This window comes from Stegostoma tigrinum, chromosome 5, assembly GCF_030684315.1.
Source record: "Stegostoma tigrinum isolate sSteTig4 chromosome 5, sSteTig4.hap1, whole genome shotgun sequence".
NCBI classification, from domain to species: Eukaryota; Metazoa; Chordata; class Chondrichthyes; order Orectolobiformes; family Stegostomatidae; genus Stegostoma; species Stegostoma tigrinum.
Window position 1 is genome coordinate 67,345,089 of NC_081358.1, and position 21,631 is coordinate 67,366,719.

Genomic DNA, 21,631 nt, shown 5'->3' on the forward strand with positions numbered 1-21,631 from the left:
GCCCCCTTATAAGCCTTGTTACACACAACTGAAAAAATGGTGGAGGCAAAAAATTGGGAAGGCATGTCAATGGTCCCTGTCCACCACAGAGTCACACAGAACACAAAGAGACCCTTTGATCCAACACATCTATGCCAACCAGGCTTCCCAAACTAAACCAAACTAGTCCCATTTGCCCACAACTGGCCCATATCCCTCTAAGCCTTTCCTATTCATATTCCTGTACAAATGTCTTTTAAATGTTGTAACCATACCTGCACCTATCACTTCCTCTGGCAATTCATTCGATATATAAACCCACCCTCTACCTGAAAAAGTTGCCCTTCAGGTCACTTTCAACTCTTTTTCCCCTTACCTTAAAATTATGCCCTCTAGTTTTGACGTCCCCTACCCTAGAAAAAGGGTATTTGCTATTCACCCTATCTATGCCCCACATGATTTTATAAACCGCTATAAGGTCACCCCTCAACCTCCTACATTCCAGGCAAAGCAGTCCCAGCCTATCCAGTCTCTTGTTATAACTCAAGCAGTCCAGTCTCAGTACCATCCCTGTAAATCTTTTCTGTACCGTTTCCAATTTAATGATATCTTTCACACAGCAAAGAGACCAGAACTGCCAGACTCATGGAAATTGTTTGTTTGCTTCTCAGGACTTGCTGTTCATTGATCTCTCTCTCCTTCAGATAGTTTCATTTCCTTGCATGAGGCATAAAGTGACTGGTTCACGAATTATAAAGTCTCTGACTTATTTATTAAACATCACAACTTATAGCCATTGTTGGGTGAAAATAAATGGGTGTTCTTCAGGCTATCAGTGCTTTTTACAGCAAAGCATATCACTTTGCTCTCTTAAGGCTTCTAAATATATTGCTCACAACCAAAGTTCAGCTACGTGGGAGCAAATTGTTTTGCATACTTTGATAAAACCTTTAATTTTTTAAAATTAATTTTGCAATGACTGTAAATACCAAGGCTTGATGTTCAGTGTGCAACTCAGAGCTACAGTTATCGGGAGGCAGAATGTTTCTGTCATCATCAACTGTTTCCCACTCTACAGACCAATGAACTACTTGTTGCTGGATGAATTTCACTTTGTACTGGTGCCAGTTCATCTGCAAGTAAACTTCCACCACTGGATAAACAGTATAAACAGCACTTACAATAAATGCTAGTACCTTGCTTTAAAAATGTGCAGCAAACCATTCTGCAAGCCTTTTTTTAAACAGTCCTTTCCCCATTTCAGTCCTCACTCAGAAATACAGGAAAATAAAAAAAAGTCTTTACACTTGCAACAGCATTGAATAAAAATTTCCCGTTCATCAAGATTATTCATAATTCAGCCAGGCATGATCAAAGAGAAACAATTCTACAATAAAACATCCAGACAACATGATTGGTTCTCAATGATTATAAACATCTCTTCTGCTCTTTAGAAATGGTATTGTAATAGCACTTGGTCCCCCCAAAAATGGACAAACAGTTTCCACCTCATTGGGAAAAGTACTTTCCCAGAAGTAAAAATCGAAAGGACCGAGGATGCTGTAAATCAGAGACAAAAACAAATTGCTGCAAAAGCTCAGAAGGTCTAGCAGCATCTGTAGACAGAAATCAGAGTTAATGTTTTGGGTCAAGTAACCCTTCCTCAGAACTCAGTATTTTTAGAGACCAAGGTGTTGACACATCACTTTCAGATCCTATCATGCTAACACACTTTAGTTTCTAAGTAACTTCAAAACAAAAACATGACATCTTTCAAAACAGCAAAAGTCAGAATAAAGGATGCTGGCCTTTGTACCTCTTTAAATAATAGGCAAAGCCACGTATTAAAGTATAGAAGTAGTAGGAACTGCAGATGCTGGAGAATCTGAGATAACAAGGTGTACAGCTGGATGAACACAGCAGACCAAGCAGCATTAGAGGAGCAGGAAAGGTGACGTTTCGGCCATAGACCCTTCTTCAGAAAAGTATTACGAATAGAAAACAAGTTAACTTGTGGTTTTAATGATTGCAGCCCTTTCCTACTGAACCAAACCACAAGATAATACTGTAATAGAAAAAGCAAAGCAACAGCCAGATCACATGACGGTGATTCGATGACCCTGCGTAACACGTCAAGCTTGGTCTTCAACGTGAGTGGATATGTCCAAATGTTCAGCAGACATTAATCAATATAGTTATTGATTAGTTTGGTCTGTTGAGAGCTCTTCATTTATGTATGCACATGATGGATTTTCTATTACTCTGGACTTTTTCTATCTGAGTGTTTGGCGCTTACGGATGCGTGTCAGACGAGTTGTGCAGGGATTTTAAGTGAGGGCGGCGGAGGAAAACGGGGAAAAACGAAACCCTTGCAAACGAATCAGCGCGATGAGTAAAAAAGAGGAGGAAGATATTGTACGAATTGCGAAGAAGATGGATAAGATGGTGTCGAAGAAAAGCACGGTGAGCTCTGTGAGGCTGTAACGGACGGGCAGTGGGAGGAAGCCGGGCCCCGCGCGCGAACCCCTCAACCCTCGGCACGTACCCGGGAACTGCGCGCCACCACCAACGGTCGCCGAACGCTGAAGGCGGCGCGCGGCTCCAGCTACCTCGGAGGATTCAAGACAACATAGTAGTTGGAGGTTTTACAATCACAAAATAGGACGGCATTCATCTGCCCCTACTATTAACTGGGCCCCACCCCCAGCATCTACTATAAAGCAAAACATGGGGACCGACTTGCTGGTCTGTGAGCTGTTTGACAGCCGTTTCGAATCAAATCGTGTCTTAAGAGAAATCTACAGCCCAGAACAAAACAGTCTTTATGTCATTGATCCGTTGCTGAAATATAGAGTTACTTGTTGGACTGATTTTAATTATTTTTACAAAACAGTTGGCAAATTGGACATTTGAAAAAAATAGGATTCTTAGAGTACGGTGGTCGTGCCCTTTGAGCCAGGAGGATTGGATTCGAGCCCCACCTGTACCAGGAGTGTGTAATAACACATCTGAACAGTTAATTTAGAAAAAAAAATCAAAATCCTTGAAGCTTGATTCAACGTTTAAGAGGGCTTTTGCGGCCGTGTCCCTACCTCCGGGCCACAAGACCTAGGTTTCTGTCTACCCTGCTCCAGAGGTGTGTTGTTTAAAAAAAAGTTACCTGTGAAATGGGCGACCAACTCAGTAGTATCAGTGTGGCTCAGTTGTAGAAATAACACTTCATTGCTACCATGATTTTTGATTTAGAATATAAAAGGCTGAATAATTGGGAATCCCATTAATTTGTTTTATTAAGACTGTAGTGAAAAGTTCTTTGAAAGTGCAGTTACAGGTAGGCAGGATAGTGAAGAAGGCGTGTGGTATGCTTGCTTTTATAGGTCAGTGCATTGAGTGTAGGAGTTGGGAGGTCAGGTTGCAGCTGTACAGAACGTTGGTTAGGCCACTTTTAGAAGTTTGAAAGAGTTCAGAAAAGATTTACAAGGATGTTGCCAGAGTTGGAGGGTTTGAGCTTATAGGGAGAGACTGAATAAGCTGGTGCTGTTTTCCCTGGCATGTCAGAGGCTGAGGGGTGACCTTAGAGGTTTATAAAAATCATGAGGCGCCCTGGATAAGGTAAATAGTTAAGGTCTTCTCTGCAGGGTGGGGCAGTCCAAAACCAGAGAGCATGGGTTTAAGGTGAGGGGGTAGATTTAAAAGGGACCTAAGGGGCAACTTTTCACGCAGAAGGTGGTGCGAGTATGGAATGAGCTGCCAGAAGAAGTGGTGGATGTTGGTACAGTTACAACATTTAAAAGGCATGTGAATAGGTATATCAATAGGAAGGGTTTATAGGGTTGTGGGCCAAATCCTGGCAAATGGGACTAGTTTAATTTAGGATATCTGGTCGGCATGGATGAGTTGGACCAAAGGTCTGTTTCCATGCTGTAGATTTCTTATGGATGGTTCTGTCCAAATTAAATTCAGTGTAGCTAATTCACAATGATGAATTGTCTGATCGTTTGTTGAGGCATTTAGCATCCTGCATTGGTAGTTGTAAACTTACAGCAAATGATGGGTGTACTTTTATGACGTGGATGTGAAAATTTAGCAAATGCCATAATTTCTGCAGGCAAGTAAGTGGCCGTGGAATCTAAGAAAGTAGAGTGAATGTTTTGAGCCCTGTGACTCTTCATCAGAACCTAGATTCAAAATATTAACTCTGCATTCTTCCCACAGATGCTTCCAGACTTGCTGAGTTTTGCCAGCTCTTTGTTTCTGTTCCAGATCTGAAGATACTGAGGGACAAGATATATGTATGTTTGGAAGAAAATAGACTAGTTAGCGCCAGCCAGCATGGGTTTCATGTGGGGAAGGCCATGTCTCACCAAACTGATTGAACCATTTGAAGAGGTGACAGAAATATTTGATGAGGGAAGAGCTGTGGGATGTAGTTTGTATGGACTTTAGGAAGGCATTTGATAAAGTCCCACATGGCAGATTAGTACAGAAACTAAAATCACATTGAATTCAGGCTGGTCTGGCTAGATGGATACAAAACTGGCTTGATAATAGAAGACAGCAGGGAGCAGTGGCAGGGTGTTTTTAAGAATGGAAACCGGTAACTAGTGGCATTCCATAGGGATCAGTCTTGGGTCCTCTGCAGTATATAGAAATGATCAGGAGGAAAATATGGGAGGTCTGATTAGCAAGTTTGCAGATGACATGAAGGTTGGTGGAGTTGATGATAGTGCTGACGATTGTGAAAGAATACAACAAAATATAAACAGGTTGGCAACTTGGGGACAGAAACAGCAGATGGAGTTTAATTCAGACATATGCAAGGTGATGCATTTTAGAGGATCAAATTTATGTGTGAATTATATGTTTAATGGCAGAACCCTTAGGAACATTAACATACAGACAGATCTGGGTTTGCAGGTCCACAGTTTGCTAAAAGTGGTAGCACTGGTGGCCAAAGTGATTAAGAAGGCATATGGCGTGCTTGCCTTCATCGGCTGGGGTGTGGAGTACAGGAGTTGGCAAAAACATGTTGCAGCTGTATAAAACCCTTGTTAGGCCGCATTTGGAGTATTGTATGCAGTTTGGTCACCACATTACGAGAAGGACGTGGAAGCTTTGCTGAGAGAGCAGAGAAGGTTCATCAGGATGTTGCCTGGTCTCTAGGGCATTGACTATGAGGAAACGTTAAAAGACTAGGATTATTTTCACTGGAAAGATGGCGGCCGAGAGGAGTCCTGACAGACGGCTACAAAACTAAGTGGCACGGATAAGAGGCTTTTTTCCAGGGTTGAAGTTTCAATTACCAGGGGGCACAGGTTCAAGGTGAGAGGGCAAAAGTTGCCGGGAAATGTGCGAGGAAAGTTTTTGCACAGAGAGTGGAAGGAGCCTAGAATGCACCACCAGAGGACGTGATGGAAGCAGGTACTTTGGCAACATTTAAGAGGCATCTAGAATTGTAACGTGAACAGAGAGGGATATGGACCAAACAAGGGCAGAAGATTTGTTTTTTTTTAGTTTAGCCAGGGCATGATGATTGGCACAGGCTTGGAGGACTGAAGGGCCTGTTCCTGTGCTGTACTTCTCTTTTGTTCTTTGTTCTTGTTCATGTGCAGTTCTTTATTTGTATTTTTGTAGTCTCCCTCATGGCCCCAGAGTATACAAAGCACACCACAATGAATTTGCTATTTTTGTGATATGGCCCATATTGTATATGCAAATGAGGAAACTGTTTTACACAGAAAGATGCTGCAGTCATTGTTGTGATTGTTGTTAACGCTTGGTTGTGCCTGGAATAAAGTATAATTTTGGTCTACTTAAGAACAGCCATAAGTGTATTATGATGCTGGGATGAAGTATTTGTCTGCTGAGGAAAGATTGGGCCATATCTATTGATGTATAAAATAATGAGAGATGATGGCTTAACATAAGAAGACTAAATAGTGTGGACACTGGGAGTATATAGCCTCTCGTGGAAGAGATGAGATTTAGAAGGTGCCAATTTAAAACAGGAGGTTTCCTATTTAAGATGCAAATGAGAATCTTTTTCTTTCTGAATGTCATTAGTCAGTGGAATTCTCTTCAAAGGGAGCAGTGACAAGGAAGTTAGTGGGTAGATGTGGTAGACTGAAAAGTGGAGATAAGATCATAATCAAATCAGCCATAAACCTTATTGAATGGCAGAGCAAGTCTGAGGTGCTCTTTGGCCTAAACCTGCGCCCAATGCGTATGTTTGCAGATATGTTGTAAATGTACAAATTAGGAGCAGGCTGCTTGGCTCCTCAAACATAATGTTTCATTAAATAAGACCATTGCTGTTTTAATTTCTCCACTTTTCTATTGAACACAGGTAGCCCTTCATTTCCATACTTATAACTAAAGTATAAAATCCACGTTTCTTTATTCAGTTTTCCTTGCAATAAACAATGATGTTCATTCCACATGATTGTGTTTAGTGTTGTGGGATTTCTACATATCCCACTGCACCTCAATGTTTTGCAATCTATCACCAGCTAGGTAAAATGCTGCTCTTTTATTGTTCTTGCCAAAGTGGACGGTTTCACATCTTCCCACATTATACTCCATTTGAAAGTTCTTTGCACACTTCACCTGTTGGCACCCTTTTTGCTTTAATAAGACCATAAGAAATGGGAACAGGAGTTTCCTACCTATGAATGAGTAATCAGCAAACTTATCAAGCGTACCTTTATCTAATCTATTAATATGAATTTTGAAAAGGTGAAGCAACAGTAATGATCATTGTGACACATCACTCATTTTGCCAGTGAACATAGAAAACAGCAGCACAAGTAGGCCATTCAGCCCTGCTCACCATTCAATATGATCATAGCTGATTCTCTGTCTACAGGCCCACATTCCCGCTTTCTTTCCATACCCCTTGTTGCCTTTAATATCTAAACATTTAGCAATGTCTTTCTTGAATATATCCAGGATATTATGAGTGAAGAAATGTTTCCTCACCTCAGTCTATAAGACCGCAAAACATAGGAGTAGAAGGAGAACAGTCAGCCCATTGTGTGTCTTCTACCAATCAATGTGATCATGTCTGATCTGATAATCCTCAGCTCCAGAGCCTTGCTTTTTCCTAATAACCATTGATTTCCTTACAGATTAAAAATCTGTCGATCACCGTGTTGAATATACTTAATGATCCAGCTTTAACAGCCCTTTGTGTAATAATTCCACTGATTTACTACCCTCCAAGGAAAGAAATTTCTCTTCATCTCTCTTAAAGTGCAACTTTGAGATTATACTCTCTGGTCCCAGAGGGGAACTATGTTTTTCACACCTACCCTGCAAATATTGAATATTTCAAATAAGGTCATCTCTTATTCTTCTGTATTCTGAGTACATGTCCCAATTTACTCAACTTCTCCTCATAGGACAGTCCCTCCATTCCTGATATCAATCTAGTGAACCCTTTTTGGATTGCCTCCCATGCTAGTTTGGCTTTTCTTGGATACAGGGTCCAGACATGTTCACAGTAGTCCAGTTGTTATCTGAGTAGTACTTTGAATAGGTTTAGCAACTGCTTTTATATTTGATTCCTATTTGTCCCCATTACCAGAGCTGGGATGTTAGCTTTTTATGATTCGTAGACAAGGGTACCCAAATCCCACTATTCCATAACTTTCTGCAGTCTCTCTTAATTTAAATAACATTCAGCTCTTCTTTCTGCCAAAAATGCATTACCTTTCATTTCACCACATGATATTCCAACTCCCATGTTTTAGGCCATTCACTTAATCTGTCTATATCCTTCTGCAGACTATTTGTATAACCTTCACCACTTGCCTTCCTGCCTATTTTTCTGTCATCCACGAACTGGATTCACTTTCCTCATTTAAGTCACTAGTATGTTCTTGTAAATAATTGTGACCCAACATTGATCTTGTGGCACTCCACTTATTCCAGATTCTCACCCTGAAAATGTTCCCTTTATCCCTCTTCTGTTAGTTAGCCTATCCTCCTTTCATATAATATACTATCCCCAATATTCTGGGCTCTTATTATTGAAGCCTAATATGTGATATCTTATGAAAATCCAAATATATTACATCTGCTACTTCCCTTTATCCTGCTTACCACTGTTTTCTGATGAATGGTCTAGGCCCGAAACATCGGCTCTTGTGCTCCTGAGATGCTGCTTGGCCTGCTGTTCATCCAGCTCCACACTTTGTTATTTCGAATTCTCCAGCATCTGCAATTCCTATTGTCTCTGCAGTCAGGCTCTTGCCCAGTTAGTTTCTCTAGCGCGTTTAGTTATTGTAATTTATTTCCTGCCTTTTTTTTTTGTTCCTTGTATATTTAATAATTTCCAGATGCTATTGATATCTCCTCCTGTGATGCAAAATATGTATTCGACTCCTCTGCCATTTCTCGGTTTCCCTATTATTATTTTTTTCAACTGTAATTGTCTAAAAGGATCTATGTTCACTTTGGCTTCTCCCTTCTGTTTATTGTATTTAAAGAAGGTATTGCTGTTTGTCTTGATTTAACTTGTGTGTTTATTTTCCCGCACAGTTTATTTTCTCTTTTGTTGCATTTATTGGTTTTTAAAACATTTTCCCAATTCTTTGTGTTACCACTAATCTTTGCCACATTGTATATTTTTTCTTTCAATCAAATGCTACCTTTAACTTCCCACCCCAGTTCCTAAATGCTTCTTTCTCACTGGAATATGGCTTTGTTGTGAGACGTGAACTGTTTTCTTAAAAGTCTACCGTTTCTCAATCCTTTTTTCTGAACTTTTTCCCCAGTCCACGCCAACCAGCTGTCTCCTCATTGCGTTGCAATTAACCTTTTTTAACCTTAGCACAGTTAATTCTGACTAATGTTCTTCCCTCTCAAACTGCTCAATTCTACCACATTCTGATCACTACTTCAGTCCTAAGTGCCTACCACGTATCCTGACACATTAACCCCTTGTTGTAGACTCACCACTCAGGGAAACAACCTCTCTGCATCTATGCTGTCTAGCTCTGTTAGAATTTTATAATCAAGGATATATCCTTATTGTTAAATAAGGATAATTGCAAAGCAATGAGGAGAGAGCTTGTTGGAGAGGACTGGGGAAGAAGTTCAGGGAAAAAAAAGTTAGAATTTTACACATTTCAATCAGACCCCTCTTGTTCTTCAAAACATCTATGAATATAGACCCAGTCAAAGCTCATAAAACAGTCCTGCCATCCTCCGTATCAGCATAGTAAGCCTTAGTGGCACTCATTGTATGACAATGTGTCCGTTTTTAGGTAGGGATTCTCAGATGCTGTTTTACCAAGGCCCTGTAGAACTATGGTAAAATGTCCAATCTTCTGAATTTGGATTCTCCTGAAGCGAAGAGCAACATTACATTTGTATTCATAATTGCTTGCAGTGCTTGCTTGCTTATTTTCCTTGATTGGTGTACAAATGCTACCAGATTCATTCGCATATCCATATTTCACAAGATATTGCTTTTTAAATAAATACTCTGCATTTTCACATGAATCTTTACGTTTATCCATGTTACATGGCATCTGTCAAATGTTTGTCCACACACTCAAGTTGTGCAGATCACTCTGAAGTCTTGTTGCACCACTCTTAATCCCACCAAATCTTGTTATCAGGAATTTGGAAATATTGCTTTTGGTTCTCTTATCCAAGTCACTTCTGAGTAATGTGAATAACTTGGGCCCAAGCACTAATCCTGTTAGACCAATATTCACCACCTGTCACCCAGAAAATGAACCATTCATTCCCATCCTCTGTTTTAGGTCTGTTAGCCAGCTCGCAATTCATGCTAGCGTGTTTCCTGTGTGCTTCAGTGTTGTCCACTAGCCTGTCATGTGGGGCCATACCAAAAGACTAGTTGATATTTAAATATATCACATTTACTGGTTCTCCCTTGTCAGTTATACTAATAACATCCACAAACCATCCGTTAATTTGTTAACCATGATTTCCCCTTCATAAGCCCATGTTGACTTTGTGTAAATAAGTTTTAAGTGTTATGTCATCATGCCTTTTAAGATGGACTCTAGCATTTTCCCCACTTTTGATGTTAGGCTAAATGGTGTATAAATCTCTTGTTTTCTCCCCTTATTTATGTCATGGGATTACATTTGCCACCCTCCAATTTATAAGAGCAGCTCCAGAAAATATAGGATTTTGGAATTCCAAATAAGTCAGTCCTTGGATGAGTGTGTTACTGGCTATTCCAGCATTTATTGTCTGTCCCTAGTAGTCTTTGAGAATGTGGTGATGAGCTGCCGCCTTCAACCCACAGTGCTGCGATGGAGGGAATTCTAGGATCTTGACCCAATGACAGTGAAGGAACAGCGATATATTTCTAAGTCAGGATGGTGAGTGGCTCAAAGGGGAGTTTGGAAGTGCTGACATTCCCATGTCATTGCTCCTGTTGTCCATCTATTAGAATTGATCTTGGATTTGGAAAGTTCTTTCTAACAATCTTTGGCAAATTACAGCAGCGTATCTTGCACATAGCATACACCTGTTACTGAGTATCAGTGGTGAAGGGACTGAATGAATGGCGCAACATCTAAAACAATCAAATGGATTCTCTTGTCTTGGATGGAGTCAGGTTTCTCGTTTATTGTTGGAGCTGCACACATCCGGTCAAGTGGAGATTCATCACACTCCTGACTTCTACCCTGTAGATGCTGGATAGGCTTTGGGGAGTTAGGAGATGAGTTATTCACTGCAACATTCCTTTATCTGATCAGGTCTTGTAGCTATTGTATTTGTATTGTGAGCCCAGTTCAGTTTCTGGTCAACAGTAACTGCCAGGAAATGGATAGTGGTGGATTCAGCAATGTTAATGCCTTTGAATGTCATTGGTCTCTGGTTAGATCCTGTCATGTGGGACAGGGATTTGCATTTGTGTCGTGTGAATGTTACTTGCCAATTTCACCCCAAGTCTGCATATTGTCCGGGTCTTGCTGTACTTGGTTGGGGACTGCTTCAGTATTTGAGGAGTTCCGAATGGATCTGAACATTGTAATCATCGGCGAACATTCATTTTATATTGCAGCTGTCATGTTTGCTCATGTCCAGGAGTGCATCAGATATTTCCATAGTGATTTCTGTTAATATTGTGGATTCAGGTTATCAATCCCTGGGTTCGTCAGTTGTTAACACGGTTAATATCTCTAACATGTTTTTACTGATTTTCTTCAATCCCTACTTCTCACTCTTTCCTGACGTTTCTGGGAAATTATTGTCCTTTCACAAAGACAGAATCAAAATGAATTTTTCTGAAGAAAGGTCTAGGCCTGAAACGGCAGCCTTCCTGCTCCTCTGATGCTGCTTGGCCTGCTGTATTCATCCAGCTCGACACTTTTTAACCAAAATAAATGTTCAATTTTTCTATCTTTCTTTGTTATCTTTCATAATTTCTCCCATTCCTGACTGTAAGGAATCTACATTTGTTTTGGCTAATCTTTTTCTCTTCAGATATTTGTAGAAGTTTTTACAGTCAGTTTTTGCATGCCCCGCAATTTTGCACTCACTCTGTTGTCCCCCACCTTGAGAAATCTTTTATTTTATAAATTCTAAGATGGTTCCAGTCCTTGGGCTTGTTGCATGTTTTTTGGCAAATTTATGTATCTTGGAGATATTCTCTAATTTCCCCATTTTTTTTTTCTCCCCCGTATGTATGGTTAAACCACCTGTCCTCTTTACTTTTGCACCAGGTAAGAGTGAATGATTTGTGAGTATGTTCCTTAACCATTAGCCATAGCTTATCCACTGACAATTCTTTTAGTAAGATTCCAAAGGACAAAGAAAATTACAGCACAGGAACAGGCCCTTTGGCCGTCCAAGCCTGCGCCAATCAAGATCCTCTGTCTAACCTGTCATCTATTTTCTAACGGTCTGTGTCCATTTGCTCCCTGCCCATCCATGTACCTGTCCAAATATATCTTAAAAGACGCTAACGTGTCTGCGTCTACCACCTCTGCTGGCAATGCATTCCAGGCATCCACCACCCTCTGTGTAAAGAACTTTCCACGCATATCTCCCCTAAACTTTCCTCCTCTCACTTTGAACTCATGCCCCCTAGTAATTGAGTCCTCCACTCTGGGGGGGAAAAAGCTTTTTGCTATTCACCCTGCCTATAACCCTCGTGATTTTGTAGACCTCAATTAGGTCCCCCCTCAATCTCCGTCTTTCTAATGAAAATATTCCTAATCTACTCAACCTCGCTTCATAGCTAGCACCCTCCATACTAGGCAACATCCTGGTGAACCTCCTCTGCACTCTCTCCAAAGCATCCACATCCTTTTTGTAATGTGGCGACCAGAACTGGACACAGTACTCCAAATGTGGCCGAACCGAAGTCCTATACAACTGCAACATGACCTGCCAACTCTTGTACTCAGTACCCTGTCCAATGAAGGAAAGCATGCCATATGTCTTTTTGACCACCCTATTGACCTGCGTTGTCACCTTCAGGGAACAATGGACCTGAACACTCAGATCTCTCTGTTCATCAATTTTCCCTAGGACTTTTCCATTTACTGTGTAATTCGCCCTTGAATTTGATCATCCAAAATGCATCACCTCGCATTTGCCCGGATTGAACTCCATCTGCCATTTATCTGCCCAACTCTCCAGTCTATCTATATTCTGCTGTAATCTCTGACAGTCCCCTTCACTATCTGCTACTCCACCAATCTTAGTGTCATCTGCAAACTTGCTGATCAGACCACCTGCGCCTTCCTCCAAATCATTTACATATATCACAAACAACAGTAGTCCCAGCATGGATCCCTGTGAAACACCACAGGTCACAGGTCTCCAATTTGAGAAACTCCCTTCTACTAGCACTCTCTGTCTCCTGTTGCCTAGCCAGTTTTTTTATCCATCTAGCTAGCACACCCTGGACCCCATGTGACTTCACTTTCTCCATCAGCCTGCCATGGGGAACCTTATCAAACGCCTTACTGAAGTCCATGTATATGACATCTACAGCCTTTCCCTCATCAACCAACTTTGTCACATCCTCAAAGAATTCTATTAAGTTGGCAAGACATGACCTTCCCTGCACAAAACCATGTTGCCTCTCACTGATAAGCCCATTTTCTTCTAAATGGGAATAGATCCTATCCCTCAGTATCTTCTCCAGTAGCTTCCCTACCACTGATGTCAGGCTTACCGGTCAATAATTACCTGGATTATCCTTGCTGCCCTTCTTAAACAAGGGGACAACATGAGCAAGTCTCCAGTCCTCCGGGACCTCGCCATGTCTAAGGATGCTGCAAAGATAGCTGTTAGGGCCCCGGCTATTTCCTCTCTCGCTTCCCTCAGTACCCTGGGATAGATCCCATCCGGACCTGGGGACTTGTCCACCTTAATGTCTTTTAGGATACCCAACACTTCCTCCTTCTTTATGTCAACTTGACCTAGAGTAAGCAAACATCTATCCCTAACCTCAACATCTGTCATGTCCCTCTCCTTGGTGAATACCAATGCAAAGTACTCGTTAAGAATGTCACCCATTTTCTCTGACTCAGCGCATAACTTTCCTTCTTTGTCCTTAAGTGGGCCAATCCTTTCTCTAGTTACCCTCTTGCTCTTTATATAGGAATAAAAGGCTTTGGGATTTTCCTTAACCATGTTTACCAGCAATATCTCATGTCCTCTCTTTGCCCTCTTAATCTCTTGTTTCAGATTCGCTCTACATTCCCGATATTCTTGCAAAGCTTTATCTGTCTTCAGTCACCTAGACCTCATGTATGCTTCCTTTTTCCTCTTGGCTCGTCTCACAATTTCACCTGTCATCCATGGTTCCTTAATCTTGCCATTTCTATGCCTCATTTTCACAGGAACATGTCTCTCCTGCACGCTAATCAACCTCTCCCTAAAAACCACCCACATATCAAATGTAGATTTACCTTCAAACAGTTTCTCCCAATCTACATGCCTCAGATCCTGCCGAATCTTGGTATAGTTGGCCTTCCCCCAGTTTAGTACTCTTCCTTTTGGGCCACTCCCATCCATGTCCATGAGTATTGTAAAACTTACGGAATTGTGGTTGCTATTTCCAAAGTAGTTCCCCTACTGTAATATCAACCACCTGGCCGGGTTCATTCCCCAACACCAGGTCCAGTATGGCCCCTTCCCGAGTTGGACTACATACATACTGCTCTAGAAAACCCTCCTGGACACACTTTACAAATTCTGCTCCATCCTGACCCCTAACACTGAGTGAATCCCAGTCAATGTTGGGAAAATTAAAATCTCCCATCACCACCACCCTGTTTCTCCTACACCTTTCCATTATCCGTTCACATTTGTACGTCTATCTCACACTCGCTGTTGGGAGGCCTGTAGTACAGCCCCAACATTGTTACTGCATCCTTCCTATTTCTGAGTTCTATCCATATTGCCTCACTGCTTGAGTCCTCCATGGAGCCCTCCTTCAGTACGCCTGTGATATCGTCTTTGACCAGTACTGCAACTCCTCCACCCCTTTAACCTCCCTCTCTATCCCGCCTGAAGCATCGATATCCAGGGACAACTAGTTGCCAATCATGCCCTTCCCTCAACCAAGTCTCAGTAATAGCAATAACATCATACTTCCAGGTACCGATCCAAGCCCTAAGCTCATCTGCTTTATCTACTACACTTCTCGCATTAAAACAAATGCACCTCAGACCACCTGTCCCCTTGTGTTCATCATCTGCTCCCTGACTACTATTCCCTTTAGTCACACTGACTCCATTATCTAGTTCCCTACAGGCTATCATTACTACCTCTTTTCTGTCCAATATTTGGTTCCCATCCCCCTGCCACATTAGTTTAAACCCCCCTCCACAGCATTAGCAAAAGCTAATTCCCCTAACTATGATTGCCAACTCATGTCTCATACCCTCATTGTCCATTTTATTTGGATCGAGGACCCTAGTTTTGGTTTCCATCTTAATGAACATTCCTTTAATTTTTTGGTCTCTCTTCCTGCACTGCAAAATTGTTAATTAATCCTTTTTCATTGCACAATATCCATTCTAGGGTAGGATGCTCAGTAGTTGGCCTTTCAACGTAGTGGTCTAAGAATCCATTACATAAGCACTCCATGAAATCCTCCAATGTATTGATAATTTGGTTTGTCTCATCTATATGTAGACTAAAGTCACTCATGAACATTGCCTTTGTCTCTAATCCCTTGTTTGACGCATTCCCTTAATTTCTAATACTGTTTAATGGGCAAAAGACAACTCCCACCAATGTTTTCTGTGTCTTGTTGTTTCTTCCACCCTCAAATTCCATGTGGTCTTTTTCCAAGCCATTATCTGTTCTCACAAGGGCATTGTTTTCATTTATCGTCACTGCTAGCGTACTGTTTTTTTTCCCGTTTATCATTCCTAACTTTGAGTATCCTTCGATCTTCAGTTCCCATCCTTGATCACCCTGTTGTCCTGTCTATGTAACTGCAAGTATGTTATAACTCTAAGTCTATTTGCATGTAGTTCATCTATCATATTACAAATGCTTGTCTTTTTAAGCTTATTAGTCATTTTGTCTTTATTTTGCACTATGGCCTTTGTTGCTTCTCACCCTTGATTTTCTGCGTTTCACTTTTGAAAATTACTTTTGTCTTTTGTTTCTATCTTTGATTTCCCCCTTCTTTTCTTCAATGCTCATGTTCCTGGGGGATATTGGCTCTGATCCTGCCCAGGTGCAATTTGTCCTGTTTGTGCTGATCCCAGCATCCCATGAATTTAAATCACTCCCTTCTACTCTGTTTCTTCAGTCTGTTATTCATGTGATATATCTGTTATTACTATACTCACTAGCACACTGCTCTAATATCCCTACGTCACTGTCTTACTCCTTGTTAAATTTACAACTTAACTCCCTGTATTCACCTCGCAGGACCTCAACCTTTTTTTTTAACATATGTCATTAGTACAGATATATGTACCTTTGTTGTTCACTGTGTTCTCCTTTAGAATATCCTGCAGCCTCTCATCAGCATCCTTGACCCTGGCTGTAGGGAGGTAACATACCATCTTAGAGTCTTGTTTGCAGCTACAGAAATGCTGTCTAGTTCCTGGCCCGGAGGCCGGGACGTTATCACTGTGCCACCAGACCTCTTGGCTGTTTCACAGTCCTTTTCAATTATCCACAAAATATGTGTTGTGCAGTTCTTTAATGAGTTTGAGATTTTGATCAGTGATATTATTTCTCATATGTGCATGTATATAATTCAGCCATTCCAGATTGTACATGCATGCAAATTAGGAGCAGGAGTAGGACATTCAGCTGTGAGCTTCTTCTGCCATTTGATAATTATATGGTTGATCTGATTGTGGCCTCAGCTCTACCTCTCTGAACAGCCGTCTCTCTTGCATTCTTGATTTACAAGGTAGTCAATCTACTTTGGCCTTAATAATATGTAACAACCCTAAGAAAGAAAGAGTTCTGCTCTCAATCCAGATGGGCAGGCTCTTTATTTTAAAACTGTGTTCCCCAGATGTAGCCTTTCCCATAAAGGAATCCATCCTCTTGGCGTCCACTCTGTCCAATCCCCACCGGAATTTTATAAGTTTCAGTATGATCACTGCTCATTCATCTAAACTCCAGTTGATGCAGGCTGAACCTGTTCGCCTTTTCATAAGATGACTGATTGCATGACTGAAGAAGTTAAGTGAACTTTATCTGATTTTTCTAATGTGTTTATGTCCATCCTTAAGTAAGGAAACCAAAACTCTACAGTACTCTGAGATAATAGGAACTGCAGATGCTGAGATAACAAGGTCATTGGCCTGCTGTGTTCATCAAGCTCTACTCCTTGTTACCTCTGTAGTACTCCAGACAGTGCCGATAGTTAACGTTGATCTCAGTGGTGACTGTGGCATCTTTCTCTGCAAAATGTGTTCTGTATTTGCATACAAATTGGAAACTGTACCACAAAATAATGTATTGATTGTGTTGTGACGTGTGTGTCCTGGCACCACAAAAGGGATTGATTTAAATGAGATGAAATTTGACATAGGCAGTCTATCCTTTATTTTGACTGCTTGTATTTTTGTATATTCTATGACCACTTAATTACGGCATTTGCTAATCTTTCACAAAAAGTGACAATAATCTGCCAGTCATTTTTTTCAAGACCAGAAAATGATGTGAAATTCATCAACAAATGATAGATGACTCATGGTCTGGAATTATCTATATGGCAATGGATCAATGGGAAAATCAATTTTCCCTAAATTTATTTTTGTTCCAGGCAGTACAATTTACCTTTTAATTAGGCTAATATCCATTACTAAACAGTGAGTTTCTGTACCCTTGTTCAGTATTTTCATGGTTTTGATTTACTGTAAATGCTCAGTTCTGTTCACTCATGCACGAGGGATACATATTTAGTGATTGTAGAATCTCCATTATATTATTCAATTCTTCAGGAAAGCAGGCGCCAATCACTTTGAAATGCAGGAATTTCAACAATGAACTGTCTAACAAATGAGTCATATATTAGAACAGCCACTGATTTGTTTATTGTTGCTAGGAAACAACTTGAATCTGCAGAATTAATTTTAAGTATTAATGTTGAGTTTTATTTGATATTTGATTGGTAGTATTCTTTATATTTTCAATGTTGAGTTAAACCTCATACAGTAAAGACTGATTCTTGCAGCACAAACACCAAACTACACTAAATCCATTTACCTGCTCTGAAAGGGCCACAGCCTACAGTGCCCTGACATTTGAAGTGCTCATCTAGATGCTTCTTAAATGTTGCAAGAGCACCTGTCTCCATCAACATTTTCAGGCAGTGAGTTCTATATTACTACCACCTTCTGGCTAATTTCTTTTTTTTCTCGTATTTCCTCAAAACCATTTACTCTTCACCTTAAACTCGTGCTGTCTGGTCTCAGTCATCTCTGCCATGAGGAAGGGATTCTCATAATTTACTTGTCTATAATGTCAAACTTTTGTATGTTTCGTTAAGATCCCAACCCTCTTCCAAGGAAAACAAACCTAATCTATCCAGTCTGTCCTCTTAGCCTTTTATCCCAGGCAACTTCCCGATGAACCTGGTTTGCATCCTCTCCAGTGCAGCCATGTCCTTCTGATAATGTGGCAATTAGAACTGCACACAGTATTCCATCTCTTCTCAAACCAGTGTTTGGTAAAGCTATAACAAGATCTTCTTGCTCCTGTATCCTATGCCTCAGCTAATGAAGGCAAGTATCCATCTATCTTCTTCGCCACCCTGTTTCCTTGTTCTGACACCTTCAGGAGTCTGTGGACTTGTACACCAAGGTCTCATCATTCCTCAGTACTCACTAAGTTCCTATCATTCATTGTGTATATTATTCGACCTTGCATTTATCTGAACAAAATTTCATTTGCTATCAATCTGGGCAATTTACCAGCTGATCAAGAATTAGATATAATTTGATTTAATTTAGAGTTAACAATACTTCAGTTATTTTATATAAATTGCATTACTGTTTTTGTTGGTTGGCATAGACATGGCTGGCCGAAGGGCCTGTTTCTATGCTCCATGACTCTGACTCTTCCTAACTCTGGATTTTACTTGAGTGTGACGTCGTTGATTCTGAGACTAGGGTACTGAATCTAAATAGAGGATACTATTTTATGAGGCACAAAATAGCTATTATAGTTTGGGGATCGTTAGTTAAAGAGTTAAAGAAATGATAGTGGAAAGACGTTGGCAAACATTTGAAGAGTCCATGAGTGAACTACAACAATTCCTGTCTGGTGTTAAAGTAAGACAGGAAAGGTAGCCAAACTGTGACTTATAAGGGAAAATAATATTAGTTCCTAGGAAGAGATTTTGAAATTAACCAAAAAGTGCAACAGGTTTGAGGACTGGGAGCAGTTCATAATTCAGCAAGGGAGGACAAAGGGATTTATTAATAAAGGAAAAACAGAATATGGGAGTAAGCCTGTGGGGGGTCACTACTGACTGTTGAAGTTTACATAGATGTCTGAAGAGAAGGCTTGGCGAAGACAAACATAGGCTCCTTTAATAGTTAGAAACAAGAAAATTTATAATGGGGAACAAAGAATTGGTTAATGCACTGAATTCAATTTTCACTTCTGTCTTCACAAAAGAGGACAAAAACATACTTCACAAATGTTGGGGGGAGGAAAAAAGACAGGCTTTAGTGAGAGGAAGGAACTGAAGAAAATCATTATTAATGAGGAAACGTTATTGGGGAAATTGATAGGATTAGAGGTGGATAAATCCCTAAACCTTGATAATCTAGAATCTCACAGTACATAAGTGGCCCCAGAAATAGTGGATGCGTTGATCGTCTTTCTGTAGACTTTGAAATCGTTCCTACAAATTGAACAGTAGCTAATACAACCTCTCCAATTTAAGAAGGGTGGCAAAGAGAAAACCAGGAATTATACCCCAGTCAGCCTGGTATTGGTAGTGGGGAAGATGATGGATCCATTGGAAAAGAATAGCTCAATATTTGAAAAATCATAGCAGAGTTAGCATGGATTTATGAAAGGGAAATCATGCTTGATAAATCTACTGGAGTTCTTTTGAGGATGTAACTTGTAGAGTCAATGGGAGGAACCAGTCAATGTGGTTTATTTGGATTTTTAGAAGGGTTTTTTTTATAAAGTCCCAGAGAGAGATTAGTTCCAAAATTACAGGACACCGGGTTATAGTCCAGGTTTATTGAAAACATTTGCTTTCAGAGTGTTGCTCCTTCATCAGGCATAGTGAGAGAGGAGGTATCAAGACGAAGAATTTATAAGGAAAAGATTAAAGAATTATACAACTGCTGTCAATGTATTGAATAAGCCTAAAATGGCTGATTGACTCCTTCCTGTTAAATCTTCAATTAGTTGGAAAGGCGATGCAGGTTTCAATTGATTAAAATGCAACTCCCCAGAATTTCTTTCAAGTTACTGCCCCGAGATAAATAAAGGTTTTTATCAGTGTATACAGAGGTGACATCTAAAGTCAGACAATGCATTTTAGGTGTGAGACCCTGCTATGGTAACCTCTGCAAGACATGTCAAATCATCGACATTGATACTACCCTCACACGTGGGAACACCACCCACCAAGTGACTCGGCCAAAATTGTCTATCTAGTACGCTGCAGGCGAGGATGACCGGGGCATGGTATGTTGGCTAAACTATGTAGATACTATAACAACAGATGAATGGGCACTACACAACAGTTGCCATACTGGGGGTGTTCCCTCCCAGTGGGGGAACATTTTAGCGGTCAGGGACATTTTACCTTGGATCTTGGGGTAAACATCCTCCAAGGCAGACTTGGGGATACACAACAATGCACAGTTGCCAAGCAGAGACTGATAGCCGATTTTATTACCCGTTAGGACAGCATCAACCATGATCTTGGGTTCATGTCGCACTACAATTGACCCTTCCACACTATGCACGCACACGTACTCATGTAGTCTCTCATGCGCAGATGCACTCTGTCTCTCACATGCGCACATATACGTATAAGTCTATGGGGTGAATTTGCATTTGCAGATACCTTGTGCACTTTATATCTACAAATTGATTTTGAACAAAATACAATCAGTGGGGCATTTTATAAATTCCTGCTTTGGAAACAAAACAGGTCCGACTCCGGCTTAAAACACAGATTCTAAAGAAGGCCTCACACCTAAAATGCATTGTCTGACCGGCGATGTCATCACTTGCATATGCTGATAAAATCTTTAGTTATTTTGGAGCAGTGACTAGAAAGAAATTCTGGGGATTTGCATTTTAATTAACCAAAACCTGTATCTCCTTTTTAACTAAGTAAACATTTAACGGGAGGGAGTCAGCCAGCCATTTTAGGTTTCCTCAGTACATTCACAGCAGTTGTATGATCCTTCGATCTTTTACTTATAAATTCGGTGTCTTGATACCTCCTCTCTCACTACACCTGAGGAAGAGGCAACACTCAAAGCTAGTGTTTTCAAATAAACCAGTTGGACTGTAACCTGGTATTGTGTGATTTTTGACCTTGTCTACCCTAGTCAAACACTGGCGCCGCCACATTAGAGAGTTTGGTGTGTAAAATTAAAGTGCTTTGGATTGAGGATTGTGTATTAAAATGCAAAGGAAACTAATCGGCAGGCAGGAAACAAAGGGTGATAATACTTGAATATTTTTCTGAAAGGCAGGCAGTAAGTAGAGGGATATCGTTAGGTAGGATTCATACTAGGAGCCCATATTCCACAATAGTTTGGATGAAGGCGCTAAATGCGTTATCTCCAGGTCACAAACTGGCACGTTGTCATGACAAGTCATAGTCAGAGTCTGCTTGCCAGCAGTCAGCTCTCTGCTCTCGAACAGTATAAATGTTAATTTTCCTCTGAAATTGACATTCTTCTACATTGTTCTGACGAGTGCAGGACAAATAGCCTCAACAGCATATGTCTTTTTCAGCAAACTTTTCATTTGTGTGTTTAGTGTTTAACCTGGCTTGGATGACCGTCTCTGTTTTTAAAAGGAGCCCTGTGTTATTTTACAGGTGGGTGCCATGGACTTGCTGAAAGAGTTAAAGAGCATTCCTATGACTTTGGAGTTATTGCAGGTATGCTGTCTTGGGAACAAAGTCTGAGCACAATCAAGAATTATTAAAAATCAATGAAAATATATTAGCGAG

At 40.6% G+C, this 21,631-nt stretch overlaps 1 protein-coding gene across 4 annotated transcripts in view; it reads left to right on the forward strand.

Annotated features, from left to right (window-relative positions):
• Positions 1-2,115: 2,115 nt before the first annotated feature.
• The window catches only part of tcea1 (transcription elongation factor A (SII), 1), a 69,383-nt gene continuing 49,867 nt past the window's right edge, over positions 2,116-21,631 (forward strand). The window contains exons 1-2 of one of the 4 annotated variants that reach the window (XM_048529802.2): positions 2,116-2,442; positions 21,497-21,559. In XM_048529802.2, the coding sequence (XP_048385759.2) occupies positions 2,368-2,442; positions 21,497-21,559 (138 nt within the window). In that variant the 5' untranslated portion in view covers positions 2,116-2,367. Of the gene's footprint in view, positions 2,443-2,507; positions 3,116-21,496; positions 21,560-21,631 lie in introns of those variants that run through there. The other 3 variants (XM_059646052.1, XM_048529804.2, XM_048529805.2) reach the window with 3 other exon arrangements.